Here is a 17,722-nt window from a genome sequence, read left to right as displayed (position 1 = left end):
CAGAGATGTGTGGTCGTTATCTGGCCACTTTCCCACCGCTCTGCAGAGAGATGCACCCTCTGCTGGAGCTGCTCTGTACTGCACTTTGTCAAATATCTCAGAGACGCTTCTGTCAAAAAGACTCAGACTTGGTGGAGACGTGGCAGACGAGTGGAGGCAGAGGTCCTGTGAGCTTCTGCCCCACGGCCCTTATTGTGACTGTTACTGGGGTTAAAGACCAGCTGGGAGGAGAACCACAAGAGAGCTTCTACTGGACCGGTTCATAGCGGACCGGGTCCAGTCCTCCGGAGCCTGAAGTGAGACCGGCACGCCGGATGGACCTGCTGAGGGGTTCCTTCCTGGTCATGTGGTCTACAGGCATCAGGGCCTCCAGCTGCCGGGCCTTTAAAGTGAGCCTCCAGAGACAGAAAGGCTCAGCGCCACAATGAGCCTCAAGAGGTTAAGACTGGACCTGCAGGGCAGAACAAGACCAGTTAGAGTCCTGAATGAGCTCAAGAGGTGAAGACTGGACCTGCAGTCCTGACGGGTTTCAGACCACAACCTGTAGGACCAGGACCCTGTAGACCTGTGGTCTACAGGGTCCTGGTCCCACCTGGACCCTGTAGACCTGTGGTCTACAGGGTCCTGGTCCCACCTGGACGACAGGTCTACAGGGTCCAGGTGGGACCTGGACCCTGTAGACCTGACGGGTTCAGACCACAACCTGTCCAGATGGGACCAGGACCCTGACATCTATTGTCCTTCTAGTCACATGACATCTATTGTCCTTCTAGTCACATGACATCTATTGTCCTTCTGGTCACATGACATCTATTGTCCTTCTAGTCACATGACATCTATTGTCCTTCTAGTCACATGACATCTATTGTCCTTCTGGTCACATGACATCTATTGTCCTTCTAGTCACATGACATCTACTGTCCTTCTAGTCACATGACATCTACTGTCCTTCTAGTCACATGACATCTATTGTCCTTCTGGTCACATGACATCTATTGTCCTTCTGGTCACATGACATCTACTGTACGCCATCTTGAACTGTCGTAGTAAAGCACTCACCAACAAGCAGCTCAACGTAGAAGGTTTGAGGCGTCTGCAGACGTGGAAAAGCACAGCTGTAGTTTCCACCGTCGGCCATCTTGGTGTTTCTGATGACGATGGAGGCGTTGCCGTGCTTCAGCTCCTCTTGGAAGAAAGCGACTCGTCCTCTGAACTCGTCGCTCTGACCAGATTCTCCGTTGTTGTAGTGAGAAGCCGCCTCGTAGAAGAAGACCTCCTTCTGACGCTGGTCTCCATGAGCGGCTTTCTTCCAGTGGAACAGACCGGACTCCATGTTCTGCTTGTTGCCGAGGGAACAAGGCAACATGGCGTCGCTGTCTTGTTCCACTTTGATGACTTCTGGTCCTGGAACACAAAAACACCCGAGAGCTGGAGTTCAGACGCAGGACGGAGCTTAGCTAAACCTGAACTCTGACTTAACTAACCCTGAACTCTGGTTTAACTAACCCTGAACTCTGGTTTAACTAACCCTGAACTCTGGTTTAACTAACCCTGAACTCTGACATAACTAAACCTGAACTCTGGTTTAACTAACCCTGAACTCTGGTTTAACTAACCCTGAACTGCCTTCAACACTGTCACACTGCATCCTCCTCTCAGGTCTCAGGTCTCTCTTGGTATAACCTCTCCTGGTTCAGCTCATATCTCTCAGACCATCAGTTCATTCCATCGACATGTGAATCCTCCAGTGGCCCTCGGTGTTCCTCAGGGTTCTGTGCTCGGTCCCCTCCTCTTCATCATCTTCATTCTTCCTCTTTGACAAATCATCCTTCATCATGGTCTCAATCTCCAGTGTTACGCTGACGACAGCCAACTCTACCTCTCCTCCAGACATCACCTCAGTCACCCTGTCTCTCTCTCACCTCCTGTCTCTCTCTCACCTCCTGTCTCTCTCTCACCTACCCTTCACCTGTTAACTCCTGCTCCCTACCCTTCACCTGTTAACTCCTGCTCCCTACCCTTCACCTGTTAACTCCTGCTCCCTACCCTCCACCTGTTAACTCCTGCTCCCTACCCTTCACCTGTTAACTCCTGCTCCCTACCCTCCACCTGTTAACTCCTGCTCCCTACCCTTCACCTGTTAACTCCTGCTCCCTTCACTTGTTAACTCCTGCTCCCTACCCTCCACCTGTTAATTCCTGCTCCCTTCACTTGTTAACTCCTGCTCCCTACCCTTCACCTGTTAACTCCTGCTCCCTTCACCTGTTAACTCCTGCTCCCTACCCTTCACCTGTTAACTCCTGCTCCCTACCCTCCACCTGTTAACTCCTGCTCCCTTCACTTGTTAACTCCTGCTCCCTACCCTTCACCTGTTAACTCCTGCTCCCTTCACTTGTTAACTCCTGCTCCCTACCCTTCACCTGTTAACTCCTGCTCCCTTCACTTGTTAACTCCTGCTCCCTACCCTTCACCTGTTAACTCCTGCTCCCTACCCTTCACCTGTTAACTCCTGCTCCCTACCCTTCACCTGTTAACTCCTGCTCCCTACCCTTCACCTGTTAACTCCTGCTCCCTACCCTTCACCTGTTAACTCCTGCTCCCTATCCTCCACCTGTTAACTCCTGCTCCCTTCACCTGTTAACTCCTGCTCCCTTCACCTGTTAACTCCTGCTCCCTACCCTTCACCTGTTAACTCCTGCTCCCTACCCTTCACCTGTTAACTCCTGCTCCCTACCCTTCACCTGTTAACTCCTGCTCCCTACCCTTCACCTGTTAACTCCTGCTCCCTACCTTCCACTACACGACTTCTCCAGTTTTCTGTTGTACCAAAGATGTTGTTCATTTGTTTTGTTTGCTCCTTTGTCTTTCTATTGTTTGGGGTTTGTTTTGTTCTGTTTGTCTTCCCCTTTATTTAACAGCCTGTAATCTCAATTCAATCTCTTGTCCGTCCCACTCTCCTTCAGACAGGTGGTGACCTGTCTTTTGAGGAGGTGTCCAACAGGACCGCTCTGCCTGCACACATACGGTTTGCTGTCGTTTAGAAACCAACTGAAGACACACCTGTTGCAGCTGCGTCTGGTTAAACACCTGCTCTACAGCCTGCTGTTTGTCTGCTTTCATCTCATTTACTGTCTTTATTTGTTTTACTGTGGCACCATCTTTTAATTGTGTATTTTATTATGTTTGTATTATTTGTATTTCTTGAACCAGGAAAAGCCTCATTGAGATACAACATCTCCTTTACAAGAGAGTCCTGGCCAACACAGCAGCAGCACGTTAAACAAAGTTTCAGACATGCAACATAAAACATGACAGAACAATTTTAGGTCACGGCATAAGTAAAAAAACAAAAAACAAGACTCAAGACTCAAGTCATCGTATCCTAGTTCACACAGCTGCACATCCTCAGTCAACAGCATCTACAACCAGATGAACCTCAACTCTTCAATCTATGTTTAAAGCCCTGAAGAGACCGGCTCTGGAGACACCGATCAGTCTGCAGCAGGTTCCAAGCTGCAGGAGCAGCAAACCTAAAACCCCTAAAACCCCAGAGAGCTTCCTGGGGTTTTGGTCTTTCTCGTCTTCATCAGAAAGCTTTCGCTCTTCCTCCAGGTTGTTTATGTTTGCATTATTACGTTATTATCTCGTTATCTTGTTCTCACATCTCTTTGGTCTCCTCCCTCGTTCATGAGAACTGATGACTCAGCAGTTAACCCGACTCTCTGCCTCACTCCCAAAGGAAGGAAGGAAGGAATGAGGAAGCAGGAAACAAGAGAGCGACAAGGAAGTGAAGCGCTCAGTTCCAGAGAACTCAGTTCAACTGATCTGTCTTTCTGCAGAAACATTCAACCAGCTGAAAACACTGAGGACAAGAACTGAGTTCATGAGGGACTAGAACCAACATTTCATAATGATGTAGTATTACTTAATCCTCGGGTCTGACCCGCTGTCTGAACAGATGTTCTCTGCAGGGGGTCGACGCCCATAACGCTGCGAGAAGCGCGAGGAGGCTGATCAATACATATATATATATATAAATATGTATCTTATATATTAAACATGTCAAACAGCTGCAAGAAGCCCGAGGAGGCTGATCAATAAATACAAATATGATATATTAATCATGTCAAACAGCTGATCACACACAACTATATAAATATAAATAAATATATAAATATAAATAAATATATAAATATAAATATATATATATATATATATATATATATATATATATATATATATATATATATATATATATATATATATATATATATATATATATATGTGTGTATTAATCTCACCGCGCCCATCAGCTCCTGTCCGGATCAGGACACACAGACACACGAGAGGAAGCGCGTTCATGCTGCTGCTCCGTGACGTCACTGACGGACGTTTACCGGCTTGTGGCTCGCGAGGACAAGCTCACCGAGAACACGTTCGGTCCTCAGCGTTAACTGCGCGGCGCATGCGCACGAGAGCTCTGGATCCCGGTGCATCATGGGTGTTGTAGTTTGGGATGTCGACGAGGCTCTTTATTGAAAGTGCACGTGACTAAAGACTTTAAACATGATGAAGATTTTGATTCATATTTACTGTACCAGTCCTGCATTCAAATATAAGTACATGCACAAAAGTATCAGCATTAAAGTACTTGAAGTACTTCAAGCTGCTGGTATCTAATCCCTGATAATACGTTGTGTCTGTGAGGCTCTACCTTGTTGATGGAGGTGACAAAGCGTTGTTGAGGCTCTTGATCTGCTCCTTCTCCTGGGCTCAGGGACAGATCTCCAGGTTGAGGGGGGCCAGCAGAGAACCTGGTAGAGAACAGAGAACCTGAACAGGTAGAGAACAGAGTACCTGAACAGGTAGAGAACAGAGTACCTGAACAGGTAGAGAACAGAGTACCTGAAGTATCAGCATTAAAGTACCTGGTAGAGAACAGAGAACCTGAGCAGGTAGAGAACAGAGAACCTGAGCAGGTACTCTGTTCTCTACCTGCTCAGGTTCTCTGTTCTCTACCTGCTCAGGTTCTCTGCTCTCTACCTGCTCAGGTTATCTGTTCTCTACCTGTTCAGGTACTCTGTTGTCAACCAGGTACTCTGTTCTCTACCTGGTACTCTGTTCTCTACCTGGTACTCTGTTCTCTACCTGGTACTCTGTTGTCAACCAGGTACTCTGTTCTCTACCTGTTCAGGTACTCTGTTCTCTACCTGCTCAGGTTCTCTGTTCTCTACCTGCTCAGGTTCTCTGTTCTCTACCTGCTCAGGTTCTCTGTTCTCTACCTGCTCAGGTTCTCTGTTCTCTACCTGCTCAGGTTATCTGTTCTCTACCTGTTCAGGTACTCTGTTGTCAACCAGGTACTCTGTTCTCTACCTGGTACTCTGTTCTCTACCTGGTACTCTGTTGTCAACCAGGTACTCTGTTCTCTACCTGGTACTCTGTTCTCTACCTGGTACTCTGTTCTCTACCAGGTTATCTGTTCTCTACCTGTTCAGGTACTCTGTTGTCAACCAGGTACTCTGTTCTCTACCTGGTACTCTGTTGTCTACCAGGTTCTCTGTTCTCTCATCATCCAGCACCTGCTTGTTCAGGAACACTGGATATCTGACACTTCATCTCTGTGGCGCTGCAGCTTGACTCCGCCTTCTCTGACTCCGCCCTTTCAGAGATGTTTAAAAGGCCACGAGACACCTGAGACACCTGAGACGCCTCGCTGTGGTCGGACGTCCTGGATTCACCTGGTTCTCTTCGGACTCCCTCTCTCAGCTCGTTCTTCATCTTCTCAACAACCTGCATTTCATCCTCATCGTCTGTTTTCTCCACTGTCTTCTTCCAGCGGTCTGTTTTACATTATATACCTCCACCTCTCTCTCCTCCACCTCTCTCTCCTCCACCTCTCTCTCCATCCCTCTCTCTCTCCATCCCTCTCTCTCTCCTCTCTCCTCCCTCTCTCCTCCACCATGAGTCTGAGTCGTTCCAAGCGAATCAGCTCCGGTGGCTCGGTCCGGAGCTCCGGTGGCTCCAGGAGGCTGAGCGGCTTCGGGCCCGGCCAGGGGGCCTTCAGCGGCGTGTCCTTGAGCGGCGTGTCCTTGAGCGGCGGGTCTCTGTACGCCGGCCTGGGGGCCCCGCTGGCCCCGCTGTCCGTCAACAGGAGCCTGCTGGCCCCCCTCAACCTGGAGATCGACCCCAGCCTGTCCCTGAGCCGGGCCCACGAGAAGGAGCAGATCAAGAGCCTCAACAACCGCTTTGCCACCTTCATCGACAAGGTAGAGACTCACAGACACAACGAAAAATACCGGGTGTTAAATACCAGCAGCTTGAAGTACTTCAAGTACTTTAATGCTGATACTTTTGTGTATATTTGAACGCAGGACTTTTACTTGTCACAGAGTATTTTTACACTGTGGTATTAGTACTTCTGCAGAAAGTTGATCAGCAACTCTTTTGATAATTGATAAATAGCTCGTCTTTCTGGAGCTCGTCTTTCTGGAGCTCATCTTTCTATAGCTCATCTTTCTGGAGCTCATCTTTATAGAGCTCGTCTTTCTGGAGCTCGTCTTTCTGGAGCTTGTCTTTCTGGAGCTCATCTTTATAGAGCTCATCTTTCTGGAGCTCATCTTTCTAGAGCTCATCTTTCTGGAGCTCATCTTTATAGAGCTCGTCTTTCTGGAGCTCGTCTTTCTGGAGCTTGTCTTTCTGGAGCTCATCTTTATAGAGCTCATCTTTCTGGAGCTCATCTTTCTAGAGCTCATCTTTCTGGAGCTCATCTTCCTGGAGCTCGTCTTTCTGGAGCTCGTCTTTCTGGAGCTCATCTTTCTGGAGCTCATGTTTCTGGAGCTCATCTTTCTAGAGCTCATCTTTCTAGAGCTCATGTTTCTGGAGCTCGTCTTTCTGGAGCTCGTCTTTCTGGAGCTCGTCTTTATAGAGCTCATCTTTCTGGAGCTCGTCTTTCTGGAGCTTGTCTTTCTGGAGCTCGTCTTTATAGAGCTTGTCTTTCTGGAGCTCGTCTTTCTGGAGCTCACCTTTATAGAGCTCGTCTTTCTGTAGCTCAAATTTCTGGAGATCGTCGTTCTGGAGCTCGTCTTTCTGGAGCTCGTCTTTCTGGAGCTCGTCTTCATAGAGCTCACCTTTATAGAGCTCATCTTTATAGAGCTCATCTTTATAGTGCTCGCCTTTCTGGAGCTTGTCTTTATGGAGTTCGTCTTTATAGAGCTCATCTTTCTGGAGCACGTCTTTATAGAGCTCATCTTTATAGTGCTCGTCTTTCTGGAGCTCGTCTTTCTGGAGCTCGTCTTTATAGAGCTCATCTTTATAGAGCTTGTCTTTATAGAGCTCATCTTTATAGAGCTCATCTTTATAGAGCTCGTCTTTCTGGAGCTCATCTTTCTGGAGCTCGTCTTTATAGAGCTCATCTTTTATGGAGCTCATCTTTCTGGAGCTCATCTTTCTGGAGCTCATCTTTATAGAGCTCATCTTTCTGGAGCTCATCTTTATAGAGCTCATCTTTCTGGAGCTCGTCTTTATAGAGCTCATCTTTATAGAGGTCGTCTTTCTGGAGCTCATCTTTCTGGAGCTCGTCTTTATAGAGCTCATCTTTATAGAGGTCGTCTTTCTGGAGCTCGTCTTTCTGGACCTCGTCTTTCTGGAGCTCATCTTTATAGAGCTCATCTTTCTGGAGCTCGTCTTTCTGGAGCTCATCTTTATAGAGCTCATCTTTCTGGAGCTCGTCTTTCTGGAGCTCATCTTTATAGAGCTCATCTTTCTGGAGCTCGTCGTTCTCACGGACTCGGTGTCGCGCTCACAAAGGAGCTTTGTTGCTCCTCACTCGAGACGCTGCCGGCTCACAGACCGACCCTCCTGCTCATTGTGTGTCTGCTCATGAGAACTGCTTCTCACTCGTCTGGTTCATAGAGAGACATAAATACAGAAAAAGTGCAAAACATATGCAGCATATGAATCCACTTTATTGAGCAAAGTGATTTCTGTTGTAAACTCAAACGACAGCAAAACAGATCAAAAAGTGTTTGAATTAAATGAATAAAAGTTAAGATAACATATTTTATAGACAGTAAACATCACTAGGAAACATGATTATTGATCCACTAGGAAACATGATTATTGATCCTCTGGGAAACATGATTATTGATCCTCTGGGAAACATGATTATTGACCCTCTGGGAAACATGATTATTGATCCTCTGGGAAACATGATTATTGATCCCGGTTGGGGCAGAAACCCAGCTGATCAGAGGAAGCTCCAACAGGAGCCTTTGCTTCCCAGGAGCCATTCACAGCCTGAATCAGTGGATACTTGAGCTCTCCGCCTCATTGAGCCGGACAGCTGTAACCGGAGGAAGGAGGTCGCGAACAGAGAGCCTTTGTGAGGCAGCAGCAGGAACAACAGGCAGGACTCGTCTCTTCAGGCAGGAAACCGGAGCTCGACACCGAGGAGGCCGTGAGACGGAGCCGGAACGACGCCGCTGCTTTTCATCTGATATCATTTGAATGTTTTCATGAATCTAGTGGTTGGAAACAATGAGGGCCTTTGCTCTGTGCAGGAAGAGGAAAAGATATGACGACGATGATTCATTTCATTTATGGGTGTATTTGGTATGTGCACCAGTGGCAGGCCGTGCGTTTTCGACCTAGGCCTTCAGTGCCGTATGGTCCACATCGGGGGCGGGTCAGACCGACCCACTGCACGGTGCGTTCAGACAGACGGTCATGTGTGGACAGCAGACGCTCACTCTGCTATACGGACGATTCTTTTGCACTATCACGGCATGGAGGTCACACGGGGTTCTCACAACGGCTACGGTATTGTAGCAATTTTAATGAACAAAACAATCCAACAAAACCGCAGCACTAAAACTCTGCACACACAAGACATTTCCAGCAGCTGCTGCACCGTGGAGGGGAGAGGCGGACCAGCAGCAACTACAGCGCTGTGGCTGTTTATGATTGAACACTGCAGATGTAAAAACAGGAACACAACCAGCAGTTCACTCACCAGACGACCATAACCCTCTGTGGGAAAGACGTCATCAGTAAATCCACCAGCAAGTCCGTTTCTCAGGCTTCAGCCTGAGATTCTAGCTGCTTCTTCTTCTTCTTCTTCTTCTTCTTCTTCTTCTTCTTCTTCTTCTCCTTCTTCTTCTCCTTCTTCTTCTCCTTCTTTGGTTGACAGAAGTCACGCTGGGCTACTGACCAATCATATACATCTACGCCATTTCTCAGGCGCTGCACATCAAAGAATACGCCCAGCTGTTTAAACTAAAGATCTGATTTGTTGAAGTCCATGACAATCAACCACAACGTCCTCTCAGTGTTCTTTAATCTGCTAAGGCTTAAACTGCTTTGCTCCATAGAGACACAGGAGAGAAATCTGATTGAATGAAACTCCTTGAAACCAGCTGCAGTGAAAGCAGCGCTGCAGGCTGAAGCAGAGCAACAGAGGAAGACAGGAGCTGTGACATGAGAAAATAAGCTAATAGGGAAAATACTTATAATACATGTAGTGTATTTGTGAAAAACAATGACATTATAAAATGGCTATAACTTAGCAGGCCCTGATGGCCACCACTGGTCTTCACATTAATACAATATCACTGAAAACGTGCCAAGAGGCAATTTATCATCTGGACAGATGCTACAAAATCACCTCTAAAGAACTGAATATAAGATTAAATGATAAAGTTCTTGATTCCTTCTATAAGCATGCAGTAGATTTATCATCCAGGACAGACTTCTGCGACATCTTCAAGTGCTTTGAAGACATAAAACAACATGCAAAGAATGAATGATGAATAATAATAAATACATAGTAAATAAAGAAGCACAGACGTTCAACATGTCCAATAGGCCCAGATCACGTCAGAACATCCAACATGGCCGTCAGAACTGGGTTCTCTCCCTTCAGGTGCGTTTCCTGGAGCAGCAGAACAAGATGCTGGAGACCAAGCTGGAGCTGCTGCAGGCCCAGGGGGGCGGCCGCTCCAACGTGGAGCCCCTGTTCGAGGCCTACATGGCGGGTCTGCGGCGCCAGATGGACCTGGTCCACAACGACAGGACCAAGCTGGACGGGGAGCTGAGGAACATGCAGGGCCTGGTGGAGGACTACAAGCACAAGTAGGGTCAGAGGAGGTCGTGAGGTCATGAGGTTGTGATGTCATGAGGTCGTGAGGTCATGAGGTTGTGATGTCATGAGGTCATGAGGTCATGATGTCATGATGTCATGAGGTTGTGATGTCATGAGGTTGTGATGTCATGAGGTCTTGATGTCATGAGGTCATGATGTCAAGATGTCATGATGTCATGAGGTCATGAGGTCATGATGTCATGAGGTCATGATGTCATGAGGTCATGATGTCAAGATGTCATGATGTCATGATGTCATGAGGTTGTGATGTCATGAGGTCTTGATGTCATAATGACATGAGGTCATGAGGTTGTGATGTCATGAGGTCATGATGTCATGAGGTCATGATGTCAAGATGTCATGATGTCATGAGGTCATGAGGTCATGATGTCATGAGGTCATGATGTCATGAGGTCATGATGTCAAGATGTCATGAGGTCATGAGGTTGTGATGTCATGAGGTCATGATGTCATGAGGTCTTGATGTCATGAGGTCATGAGGTTGTGATGTCATGAGGTCATGATGTCATGAGGTCTTGATGTCATGATGTCATGAGGTCATGATGTCAAGATGTCATGATGTCATGAGGTCATGAGGTCATGATGTCAAGATGTCATGATGTCATGAGGTCATGAGGTCATGATGTCATGAGGTCATGATGTCATGAGGTCATGAGGTCATGATGTCATGATGACATGAGGTCATGAGGTCATGATGTCATGAGGTCATGAGGTCATGATGTCATGATGACATGAGGTCGTCTCAGACAGTGTCTCTGTTACAGATATGAGGACGAGATCAACAAGAGGAACAACCTGGAGAACGACTTTGTGATCCTGAAGAAGGTCAGAGCACACACTGACTCTACTGACTATTTTTTTACTTTTCTTTTACTATTTTTTTACTATTTTAATTTTTTTATTTATTTTAATTATTTAATTGTAATTGCTGGTCTCTGCTGGTCTCTGCTGGTCTCTGCTGGTCTCTGGTCCAGGACGTGGACTCGGCCTACCTGGTGAAGGCCGACCTGGAGGATAAAGTCGGAGCTCTGACGGATGAAATCAACTTCCTGCGTAACGTGTACGAGGAGGTAGGCTGTGTGTGTTAGTGTTCCTCCAGTGAGGAGGACCATGGCTCCGTCTCACTGGAGACTTTCACCGCTTTCATGTCAACGTCGTCGTCTTTGAACACAGAAACAAACAGAGGAAACATTCCCCCAAAGAGCTCCACGCCTCAGTCCATTTGAATGATTTAGATCCACATTTTACTGGAGATGTTTTGAGTTATGCTTTTACTACTATGAGCATGTTGTTCATGGAGTCACTCCACTGTGTTTGTGTCTCTGTTATATGTATTTCCATATGTTGTTCTCTGTGACCTCATGAGCATCCTGCTGGTTCTCAGGAGCTGCGGGAGCTGCAGGCCGGCATCAAGGACACGTCGGTGGTGCTGCAGATGGACAACAGCCGCAGCCTGGACATGGAGAGCATCGTGGCCGAGGTCAAGGCTCAGTACGAGGACATCGCCGCCCGCAGCCGAGAGGAGGCCGAGGCCTGGTACAAGAGCAAAGTGAGGCCGCTGCCGTGGTCCGTTACACACAGATACAGGATATATATATATATATATATATATATATATATATATATATATATATATATATATATATATATATATATATATATATATACACACACACAACAAAGGAGAAGGCTCAGAGTGAAATCCAACACGGAAACAGACACCAGGAGACATTTGAGAGGATCATGTTTGGAGGAAGTATTCAGATCCTTTACTGAAGTAAAAGTACACAGACCACACTCTACAAATACTGAGAGATGAAGTTCAAAATGTGGCTGAAGTTCAGGTCTAGAGTATTAGCAACAAGGTGCACCTGTAGTGTTGTATTATTGACTCATAAGCAGTACTGTTGATTAGTTTCACCGTCTTTTATAAACTGATTGCATGTTTTATTTGTAAAACCTTCATCTGAAAAGTAACTTAGTGTTAATTAAAGTAGAATATTTCAGTAAAGTACCTCTAATGTGTACTTAAACACAGTTGAGTGAATGTACTGAGAGGACCAGACCTTTTCTCCCGTACTGAGTGATTCTCCTCCTTCAGCCCCGGCTCTGCTCACCTCCCTGCAGGTGCACCAGATGTCGGTGCAGGCGAGTCAGTACGGAGACGAGCTGCGCCTCGTGAAGGGAGAGGTCGCCGAGGTCAACCGTCTGATCAGCCGCCTGCAGAGCGAGATAGAGGCGGTGAAAGCTCAGGTACAGCGAGACGCGTCCAGCCCGAAGGACGAGGGATCGGTTAGATCTTTTAGATCGTTATAGATCGTAGTAAATCATCATTTAGATCATTTTAGATCATGGATGGTGTGTTGCTCCCCCTCAGCGAGGCGGTCTGGAGAACCAGCTGATTGAGGCCGAGGAACGTGGAGAGCTGGCTGTGAAGGAGGCCAAAGCCCGGACCAGAGACCTGGAGGACGCTCTGCAGAGGGCCAAGCAAGACATGGCCCGGCAGCTCCGAGAGTACCAGGTGGGGGGGACTATGGTTGTATAGAAGTATATGCTTCATGTGTTAAAGCGGCATTCTCTCTCCTGACCACCAGGGGGCAACTCCTCTGGTTGTATAGAAGTCTATGCTTCATATGTTAAAGCTGCAGTCTCTCTCCTGACCACCAGGGGGCGACTCCTCTGGTTGTATAGAAGTATATGCTTCATGTGTTAAAGCGGCATTCTCTCTCCTGACCACCAGGGGGCGACTCCTCTGGTTGTATAGAAGTATATGCTTCATGTGTTAAAGCTGCATTCTCTTTCCTGACCACCAGGGGGCGACTCCTCTGGTTGTATAGAAGTCTATGCTTCATGTGTTAAGGCTGCATTCTCTCTCCTGACCACCAGGGGGCGACTCCTCTGGTTGTATATAAGTCTATGCTTCATGTGTTAAAGCTGCGTTCTCTCTCCTGACCACCAGGGGGCGACTCCTCTGGTTGTATAGAAGTATATGCTTCATGTGTTAAAGCGGCATTCTCTCTCCTGACCACCAGGGGGCGACTCCTCCGGTTGTATAGAAGTCTATGCTTCATATGTTAAAGCTGCAGTCTCTCTCCTGACCACCAGGGGGCGACTCCTCTGGTTGTATAGAAGTATATGCTTCATGTGTTAAAGCGGCATTCTCTCTCCTGACCACCAGGGGGCGACTCCTCTGGTTGTATAGAAGTATATGCTTCATGTGTTAAAGCTGCATTCTCTTTCCTGACCACCAGGGGGCGACTCCTCTGGTTGTATAGAAGTCTATGCTTCATGTGTTAAAGCTGCGTTCTCTCTCCTGACCACCAGGGGGCGACTCCTCTGGTTGTATAGAAGTATATGCTTCATGTGTTAAAGCTCCATTCTCTTTCCTGACCACCAGGGGGCGACTCCTCTGGTTGTATAGAAGTCTATGCTTCATGTGTTAAAGCTGCATTCTCTCTCCTGACCACCAGGGGGTGACTCCTCTGGTTGTATATAAGTCTATGCTTCATATGTTAAAGCTGCGTTCTCTCTTCTGACCACCAGGGGGCGACTCCTCTGGTTGTATAGAAGTCTATGCTTCATGTGTTAAAGCTGCATTCTCTTTCCTGACCACCAGGGGGCGACTCCTCTGGTTGTATAGAAGTCTATGCTTCATGTGTTAAAGCTGCATTCTCTCTCCTGACCACCAGGGGGTGACTCCTCTGGTTGTATAGAAGTCTATATAAATGACTCTACTTCTTTAGTTGTCTGTGTTTTCGTCTTCCAACTTGAACCCTTTAGTGTGTTTTCTCTTCATCAACGTTAAACAGATTAAAGACGTTTTCTTCTTCTCCTGCAGGACCTGATGAACCTGAAACTGGCTCTGGACATCGAGATCGCGACCTACAGGAAGCTGCTGGAGGGAGAGGAGGACAGGTGAGAGGAGGAGTCGGAGGAGGAGGAGGAGGAGGAGGAGGAGGAGGAGCAGGAGGAGGAGGAGCAGGAGGAGGAGGAGGAAGAGTCTCCTTCAATACAAAACACCAACGCAAACTCTCTGTCTCTTCTTCTGCAGACTGGGACATCAGTCCATCCTCAACATCCAGACCTTCTCCAACTCCAGTAAGTAACCGACTCCCTGAGGAAGGTGAAGAAGACCTCGTTCTCTAAACGGTGAAATCACCATAACTGCAGAACATGTGGCCTTTGAAGAGAAATATAGTTCATGTATGTGTCTTACATTACATTTACAGTAAGTCTTCAGGGTTTTTTATTCAACCGTACGTTTTTCCCACAGAAGTAATTAGAAGTAGAACGGACACTGAACTGCTTTCAATCTAGATATCGAGGTAGCTAGATAGCTAAGTATATAGCTATCTAGGTATCGAGATATCAAGGTATTGAGGTATCTAGGTTAATAGGTATATAGGTTACTAGGTATCTAGGTAGCTAGGTATCGAGGTATTTAGGTATCGAGGTATCAAGGTATTGAGGTATTGAGATATTGAGGTATCTAAGTAGCTAGGTATCTATATATTTAGATAGCTAGGTATCTAGGTATCTAGGTATCTCGGTAGCTAGGTATCTAGGTAGCTAGGTATCTAAGTAGCTGGGTAGCTAGGTATCTAAGTAGCTAGGTAGCTAGGTAGCTAGGTAGCTAGATATCTAAGTAGCTAGGTAGCTAGGTAATAAGTAGATTGGTAGCTAGGTATCTACGTAGCTACGTATCTAAGGAGCTAGGTAGCTAGGTAATAAGTAGATAGGTAGCTAGATATCTAAGTAGCTCGGTAGCTAGGTATCTAAGTAGCTAGGTAGCTAGGCAATAAGTAGCTAGGTAGCTAGGCATCTAAGTAGCTAGGTAGCTAGGTAATAAGTAGATAGGTAGCTAGGTATCTAAGTAGCTAGGTAGCTAGGTATCTAAGTAGCTAGGTAGCTAGAAAATAAGTATATAGGTAGCTAGGTATCTAAGTAGCTAGGTAGCTAGCCAGCTGGCAATCTCCGCCATGCTTTCCTGCTGCTCTGGTCACAGAAACGGGCCGATCGTCTCTTCTGTGTCCATGTTCGTGTGTTTCCTCTCATGTTAATCCTAGAATGTGTGTTTCCTCTCATGTTAATCATATAATGTGTGTTTCCTCTCATGTTAATCCTAGAATGTGTGTTTCCTCTCATGTTAATCCTAGAATGTGTGTTTCCTCTCATGTTAATCCTAGAATGTGTGTGTTTCCTCTCATGTTAATCCTAGAATGTGTGTTTCCTCTCATGTTAATCCTAGAATGTGTGTTTCCTCTCATGTTAATCCTAGAATGTGTGTGTTTCCTCTCATGTTAATCCTAGAATGTGTGTTTCCTCTCATGTTAATCCTAGAATGTGTGTTTCCTCTCATGTTAATCCTAGAATGTGTGTTTCCTCTCATGTTAATCCTAGAATGTGTGTTTCCTCTCATGTTAATCCTAGAATGTGTGTTTCCTCTCATGTTAATCCTAGAATGTGTGTTTCCTCTCATGTTAATCCTAGAATGTGTGTTTCCTCTCATGTTAATCCTAGAATGTGTGTTTCCTCTCATGTTAATCCTAGAATGTGTGTTTCCTCTCATGTTAATCATATAATGTGTGTGTTTCCTCTCATGTTAATCCTAGAATGTGTGTGTTTCCTCTCATGTTAATCCTAGAATGTGTGTTTCCTCTCATGTTAATCCTAGAATGTGTGTTTCCTCTCATGTTAATCCTAGAATGTGTGTTTCCTCTCATGTTAATCATATAATGTGTTTCCTCTCATGTTAATCATATAATGTGTTTCCTCTCATGTTAATCATATAATGTGTGTTTCCTCTCATGTTAATCCTAGAATGTGTGTTTCCTCTCATGTTAATTCTAGAATGTGTTTCCTCTCATGTTAATCCTAGAATGTGTTTCCTCTCATGTTAATCCTAGAATGTGTGTTTCCTCTCATGTTAATCCTAGAATGTGTGTTTCCTCTCATGTTAATCATATAATGTGTGTTTCCTCTCATGTTAATCATATAATGTGTGTTTCCTCTCATGTTAATCATATAATGTGTGTTTCCTCTCATGTTAATCCTAGAATGTGTGTTTCCTCTCATGTTAATCCTAGAATGTGTGTTTCCTCTCATGTTAATCATATAATGTGTGTTTCCTCTCATGTTAATTCTAGAATGTGTTTCCTCTCATGTTAATCCTAGAATGTGTTTCCTCTCATGTTAATCATATAATGTGTGTGTTTCCTCTCATGTTAATCCTAGAAGGTGTGTTTCCTCTCATGTTAATCATATAATGTGTTTCCTCTCATGTTAATCCTAGAAGGTGTGTTTCCTCTCATGTTAATCCTAGAAGGTGTGTTTCCTCTCATGTTAATCATATAATGTGTTTCCTCTCATGTTAATCCTAGAAGGTGTGTTTCCTCTCATGTTAATCCTAGAAGGTGTGTTTCCTCTCATGTTAATCCTAGAATGTGTGTTTCCTCTCATGTTAATCCTAGAATGTGTGTTTCCTCTCATGTTAATCCTATAATGTGTGTTTCCTCTCATGTTAATCATATAATGTGTGTTTCCTCTCATGTTAATTCTAGAATGTGTTTCCTCTCATGTTAATCCTAGAATGTGTTTCCTCTCATGTTAATCATATAATGTGTGTGTTTCCTCTCATGTTAATCCTAGAAGGTGTGTTTCCTCTCATGTTAATCATATAATGTGTTTCCTCTCATGTTAATCCTAGAAGGTGTGTTTCCTCTCATGTTAATCATATAATGTGTGTGTTTCCTCTCATGTTAATCCTAGAAGGTGTGTTTCCTCTCATGTTAATCATATAATGTGTTTCCTCTCATGTTAATCCTAGAAGGTGTGTTTCCTCTCATGTTAATCATATAATGTGTTTCCTCTCATGTTAATCCTAGAAGGTGTGTTTCCTCTCATGTTAATCCTAGAAGGTGTGTTTCCTCTCATGTTAATCATATAATGTGTTTCCTCTCATGTTAATCCTAGAAGGTGTGTTTCCTCTCATGTTAATCCTAGAAGGTGTGTTTCCTCTCATGTTAATCCTAGAAGGTGTTTCCTCTCATGTTAATCATATAATGTGTGTGTTTCCTCTCATGTTAATCCTAGAAGGTGTGTTTCCTCCTCCAGGCACCAGAAGTACTAACGGGTTCCACAGCAGCAGCTCTGCTCCCAAGCTGCTGATAAAGACGACGGAGACCAGAGACAGCTCCAGATACAGCTCCCACTGAGAGGACCAGGCAGTACTCAGTACTCAGTACTCAGTACTCAGTACTCAGTACACGTCTGTGGTACTTGTACTCCACTTGAGTTCATTCCTCTGCTGCAGCTCAGAGCAAATCTTTAACTTTTTACTGAATTTATCTGACAAATCATATGAAAATATAGAAAGTACAGCTGAATCAATTCAATTCAATCAATTAGTCGGATTAATTGGCAGTTAGTTTGTTTTTCCTTTAGATCATGTTCATGTATTAGTAATAATGTTCATGTATTAGTAATAATGTTCATGTATTAGTAATAATGTTCATGTATTAGTAATAATGTGTATGTATTAGTATATTAGTCATAATGTTTAGG

The 17,722-nt window shown here is 45.3% G+C and overlaps 1 protein-coding gene across 1 annotated transcript; it reads left to right on the top strand.

The window, feature by feature from the left end:
* Nucleotides 1–5,960: 5,960 nt before the first annotated feature.
* LOC306736950 (keratin, type II cytoskeletal 8) lies at nucleotides 5,961–17,373 on the top strand (the record flags this gene model as incomplete). The annotated part of the gene is made up of 10 exons (XM_079218641.1): nucleotides 5,961–6,266; nucleotides 9,920–10,128; nucleotides 10,924–10,984; nucleotides 11,134–11,229; nucleotides 11,544–11,708; nucleotides 12,287–12,412; nucleotides 12,537–12,680; nucleotides 13,998–14,074; nucleotides 14,211–14,257; nucleotides 17,273–17,373. The coding sequence occupies 10 exons, from the start codon at nucleotides 5,961–5,963 to the stop codon at nucleotides 17,371–17,373; spliced, it is 1,332 nt and encodes a 443-aa protein (XP_079074767.1).
* Nucleotides 17,374–17,722: the final 349 nt, after the last annotated feature.

Source organism: Taurulus bubalis (genome assembly GCF_910589615.1).
Source record: "Taurulus bubalis genome assembly, chromosome: 5".
NCBI lineage: Eukaryota > Metazoa > Chordata > Actinopteri > Perciformes > Cottidae > Taurulus > Taurulus bubalis.
Note: the sequence above shows the minus strand (reverse complement) of the source record. Positions and strands in the feature narration are given on the sequence as shown.